A 5,893-nucleotide genomic window follows, 5' to 3' on the forward strand; every position below is an offset into this window, starting at 1 on the left:
TATTTATATATATATATATATATATATATATAATATTTTATTTATGTATTTGATATCGGGGTGAAATATGAAACTATATAACTATAAAATATGAAAAAATATATATAACTATAACTATAAAAGGGTGAGTTTTTTCCACTTGTTCTCAACTGAGGTAAGGTGAAAGCCATGTGTTTGTGTTTGGCTCTTGGTCCACGACTGAAAGTCCAAATCCACAAGCTGGCTCACTTTTTCCCCTTAGGATGACCTCTTTACCACTAATTTGGTTTTAGTTTACCTAGCAATAAAGAAAAAAAAACCAAACCCGACTGCAAATAACAACGCCTATACTCTTTCCCTGCCATGGTTACAGCATGTTCTGCTTGGCCTGGAGTCTGCTAATACATTTACCCACAATCTCCTGGCAAAGCTGCTCTCAGCTGTGACATGAGGGTTTGAGGAGACCGCAGATCAAAAAAACTTAAAAACCAAGGGAACCCCCACTACAAAATTGTACTGTGGTGGCATAGACTTTGATCCAAAGAAACTGAGAGTGCACCCAAGCTATGTATTTTATCTAAAATATTGAGTTATAGATGTTTAAAGAAACTGTGTTCCATGCTGCCCCTGTCTCTCCCACAATGGTACCTTTTTTTTTTGTGCCCACTGCCACATTCAGCTGATCAGAAAAGCCATTACTATTGTCAAAAGTTTAGTGATATGTCTCTAGTTCAGTTTGTAATGTTAGAATGCTGTCTTTTGTATGTGTTCAGTAAATAGTAGAGAAAGTCTGCTACTGGTTTATTTATTTTATTTATTTATTTTTCCTGCTACAAGTTTATAAAGGTAGCGGGCAGACAATAGCTCAGAGGGATGTTTAATCTGCTGTTAATTTTACAGGCAGTGATTCTGCGGTTAGAACTCTCACCTGCTTAATGAAACGCTGCTTTAATGAAAGACTGCTGTCTGAAAATGATTTAGTTCAGTGCTGTCAGCTGCTCTGATGTAACCTCTACTTTTGAATTGCCTCGGTTTCGTGCTACTAGCATCTATTACAGAAGACATCAGTAGTTAACAGCGAAGACTTGTTTCTTCAAAAGACTGGAATATAGTGCACAAGTCATGTGGAACACTTTTTTTGTTCCTTTTGTAGCTTTACACTCTAAAAAATGCTGGGTTAAATACAACCCAGTGCTGGGTAAAATAGGGACAAACCCAGCAATTGGGTTGTTTTGACCCAGTGGTTGGGTTACTACACAGATGGTTGGATTAAACATTTAACCCAACCGCTGGGTCAAAACAACCCAATTGCTGGGTTTGTCCCTATTTTACCCAGCACTGGGTTGTATTTAACCCAGCATTTTTTAGAGTGTACACTTAAAAAAAAACTGTGCTTTCCTTTTATGTCAAAGAGCAGCGTGAACATTCTGCTAAACATCTCCTATTCAGTTTCACAGAAAAAAACGGGGGGAAATATGGGTTTGTAACGACATGTCAGTCAATAACGCTGAAAGGTCAACAGATCTATTGAAGTGACACACCTGTGATGCCACAAGGCTTTAACACTCAGGATTTCACACAGGATGCACAGTGTATTGTGGTTTCTTTGAAGAGGATGCTTGTGAGCCTTTGAAATAGTGTGCAAACATGCTTTTATCCATTTAATTGTTAAAATGCACCAACTATTGTTGACTCCCTGGTTTTGGTTGGCCTTGGTGGGCTTCCAACTAACATATTAGATGTGGTATATTTGATATTTAATCATTAAAAAACACCTTCATTTGTGTTTCAAATGGGTTTAAAATTACATAAGGATGAGTAAATGATTTTTTTGGGTAAACTATCTCTTTAATTGAACTATCCACAATCTACTTTACAAGCCTGCGAGTGTTAAATGTGTTTAAGACTTCAAATGAAATCCATTTGGTTACATATTCTCAGAAGTGGCTGTTGCTGTTGCTGATTGTTGCTGATGGAATGGAAATACACTGTGGCCCAAAGAAGCTTTAACTGTGTTCACATTCACATCATTTGGTTTCTTTTTCAAATAAAGTCTTTAGGACTGACTGTTCACACTTGCATTTAAGTATTAAATTCAGATCGTTGTTTGTTCAGACATTTATTTCACATATATCTATGCTTTTAATTAATTGAAACCTTACAAATTCCTTTTTTGTGAAATGTTTTGCTTGACAAGTGTACTTCTAACTTTCTTTAAATTAAATGCTGTTTGTTTTATATTTTTGTTAGATAATGTAATGACATTTTTGGTGTAAGAAACATTGACCAATATTATGTGACATCACAGAAAAGCAAGGCTCTAAGATGTTGTGATGACCTCTTTTTTCCATGGCAGCAGGTAGTTTTTCCCCCTCTATTTCTATGAAATAACCTCCATGATATCACATTGTATAGCTTCAACCAGCTGGAATATATTTTTATTTATGTGGACTTCTTATGATGTGTCATAAACGAACTTTCAGTACTCATTCAAACATGTTTTAATTCTTAATGTCACCCACATTAAAATGGATTTTGAACTATGACCGCTTTCTTTTTAGACGCATATGTAGTTGAACTGGAATGCTTTTTGTGTGGAGTGAAACCCATTGGGATGAACACCAACCAACACAACAGCATGCCTTATTTTTTGGGATGGTATATTCAGTGGGGATCTCACAGTGCCCTATTTGAGTTCCCTCTCACCCTGCTCCTCACAAACAAGGATGCCTTAGATGGCTGGATGAGTTATTTTTGTGATATGTTTTCCATACGCAATAGTGTGAGAGAGCGTCTGTGTATGTCTAAAGGAATATGTGTGGTAATGAGATGCCATGCCAGTGTAGGGGAATAAAGACGAGCATGCCATCATTGGTTTCCTGTTTTCACATTTCTGAAAGCTCTGTGTGTTTTGCACAAAATAGCCCAGAACATGCTTATGGGATATGGAAAGTGTTTGTGCATGTGATTTATGCAATGAATTATTGATTCTCAGATGAAGTGCAGCTTAATATAGATGTGTTTTGTTTGCTCTGTATGTGATTTTGGTACAAAGTTTTAATGCTTGGATGCTGATCTATCATTGCACTTGTTTGAGTGCTATCTAGCCAGGATCGGCCTCTGTGGGGAGCAGGTCTGAAAATAATGCAACTCTGAGTGTCTGCTGGAGGTAACGTGAGGCGTTCTCATGGCACTGAGTGCTCATATTTCATAACACTCCAGGGGAAGATGAACAGAAAGTCACTCACTACTCTATTAGACATGACCCTGTGGTTTGTAGGAAAACAAGCTCTGATATAAAAGGATATTTCAATCAAAAATGAAATTTAGTCATTTACTCACCCCATCATGTCATACCAAACTTTTGTCCACTTATAATGTTGGTCAAGGTTTCTTGCACCTAATAAACAGTCTTAAAGTGCTAATAGTATGCTCATTTACAAAAAACATGTCCTTGACATAGCAATCAATCAATCAATCTTAACCAACTGTTATTTGAGGATGAGCCAAAGCAGCTAGTAGGCAGCCATTATGCAAAAGTGTAACATGGTGATGTAGCTAAGTCACAGCGGGACTACAAACGAGGTGTTTCAGTCAAGTATTTTCTGCTGGAGATATTAACTTTGTGCTTTGTAACTTTGCAGATCGTTTACAAACACAAACAGCTATACACTGAAGGTAAAAAAAAAAAATGAATAGTACAAAGGTACTCTATTAGTTTTTCATAAGCACTTTTCACTCTCTATCTCAGTGGGTCCCAACCCTGGTCCTTGAGTACCCTCAACTTTTATAATTCTGCTGTGGATGCCATCTTCTGGTGAGAAGTGTGTTACTCACCTGTGCAGCAATTGCCTTTACAATAGTATGTTCTAGGTGATTTTAGTGCATTGTTATGTGGTTGCTAGGGTGTTCTGTGTGGTTGCCAGATGTTTGTTTATTGGCCCAAGCCAAAAGAGCCTACCACCAAGTCTGTTCTGGCCTCGTAAATCGTAAGTCACACTATTATCATTAATGTTCTGTTGTACAAATAATGCTGGATGAATTACATACCAAATTCTTAGGGTTAAAGTTACATTTGAGACAGGCAGTACAGTAGCTTTGCATTTGAGCAATGGAGAACAAACAAATAAGAAACATGGTAAGTAAGAAGAGAAAGACATCTTGTCCAGCGCAGGCTGATGTGTGCTTGTGGTGTGGCTGGTTTGTGCTCTGACGGTCTCTTTCCCTGCTTCACTCTCTCCCTGACGTACTCCGTGTCTCAATGGAAACCTCATGCATGTGCTCTCTACCTTCCCACTCTGAAAGATAGAGCAAGAGAGAGAGGGAGGGATCGCAAAGAGTGAGAAAGAATCACATCAGCAGAAGATCAGCAGAGGAAAGCAGTCATAGCAGGGACCAGCAGGCTTTGCCATGCTCACTCAGAGGAATGGGGTGTGTACCGACTGCGTTCTGCCCGGGAAGGACGGCTCAGACCAGATGGATGTAGCGGGGTGCACCTGCACGATAGGAGACTGTCCCTGGGATTGTCTGACAGGGGTGGATGGTTGTTTATCGGACACTTCCTGCCTTTGGTTCCAGCTCCTGGCCAGGGCATACTGGGGGGATGTGGAACTGGGGCTTCGGGTGGCCCAGAAGGGCATCTCTTGGCGAAGATTGAAGAAGACATCTCCGAGAAACTGCATGCGGTCTTGGGTAAGGATCTCTGGATCTGCTGTAGGTTAAGAGTAGCAGAACTAAACATGAGAAGATGGGTCTGGTGCTGCAGCGGGATGGTGGGTTTTCACATTGGAAGAGGCTCCCAGTGGTGTATTGTGTTACGCGAGGCTGAGGGGGGCGAGGAGATGGCTCTCAGGAATGCTTTGTGCGTCACTGACATCCAGGGTGGTTGGTTAGGTCTCCTACATTGAGCCAACATGTTACATATTTTTCACAGCAAGAAGACTGTTTGTGTACATGCCCTGGTTTCACGTTTCAGTTATTGTTCCTATGTAAGCAGCCGTCCCAATAGGGTAATTGCTCACATTTTTTACCTAAACCCAGTGGATAATTGTTTCACTTGGAGAACAGAGTTGTGGCCGAGTTGTTTTTATGTTTGGAAAAGTGTGTGTGTTTGGGAAAGCAAGATATTTCTGTGTTCACAGGGAGCTCCACTCTGGCTAAAGAGTGACTCACGCTTGCCATAACTACAGGACGCAAATGCATATTTGTACATTTTGTCATGACAACACTTGGCAAGAACATTTTTGCTTAGAGGTTGCTCTATTACAGCTCAGGAGACTTCCATGATGTGGATTTATTTTTTTTTTCATTTAACTATCAACCTTGTTTCATCTTACGTTCCTTAAGAGAAATAAAAAATACACAGTTGAGACAGTTGTTGACGGTTGGGAAATAGAACTATAAAAATTAATGTGGATAGTATACCTTGAATCATATGTTATTTGAAGAATTTGATGAAGAATGTTTGAATTCATTTTAAGATAAGATTTGGGTATCTGAGTTTGAGATCTCTAATGAATGTCATATTGCTTGGGTCTTTTTTAAAGGTCCCATGACATGCTGCTTTTTGGATGCTTTTATATAGGCCTAAGTGGTCCCTAGTACTGTATCTGAAGTCTCTTTCCCGAAATTCAGCCTTGGTGCAGAATTTCAGCCACTACGAGCCAGTCCCACAATGAGCTTTCCTTAGGACGTGCCATTTCTGTGTCTGTAGCTTTAAATGCTAATGAGGAGGAGAGAGGCGGGGCAACTGCCATGCTTCGCTCAAACCATGATGTCTCTCGAGGAAAAAAAAATATTGCGCTCGCCTCGCACGGTAGTAGCTCATTTTCTCATGGGCCAAATTCTCTGGGCGGGCAAAGCAGAGAAAGGGGAGGTAACCTTTCCCCGTATGACGACATAAAGGGAAGATTCC

General features: G+C 39.9%; 1 protein-coding gene across 3 annotated transcripts in view; it reads left to right on the forward strand.

The window, feature by feature from the left end:
• LOC107655808 (rho GTPase-activating protein 21-like) overlaps window positions 1–5,893 on the forward strand; it is a 125,076-nt gene that overhangs the window by 57,548 nt on the left and 61,635 nt on the right. Inside the window, exon 1 of one of the 3 annotated variants that reach the window (XM_016443393.1) lies at window positions 4,556–4,671. The exons of the other annotated variants lie outside the window; for them this stretch is intronic. Within the exon in view, the coding sequence (XP_016298879.1) occupies window positions 4,660–4,671 (12 nt within the window). The 5' untranslated portion in view covers window positions 4,556–4,659. Of the gene's footprint in view, window positions 1–4,555; window positions 4,672–5,893 lie in introns of those variants that run through there. 3 annotated transcript variants of the gene reach the window in all.

This window comes from Sinocyclocheilus anshuiensis, unplaced genomic scaffold (assembly GCF_001515605.1).
Source record: "Sinocyclocheilus anshuiensis isolate Anshui unplaced genomic scaffold, SAMN03320099.WGS_v1.1 scaffold1185, whole genome shotgun sequence".
Taxonomy (NCBI): Eukaryota; Metazoa; Chordata; class Actinopteri; order Cypriniformes; family Cyprinidae; genus Sinocyclocheilus; species Sinocyclocheilus anshuiensis.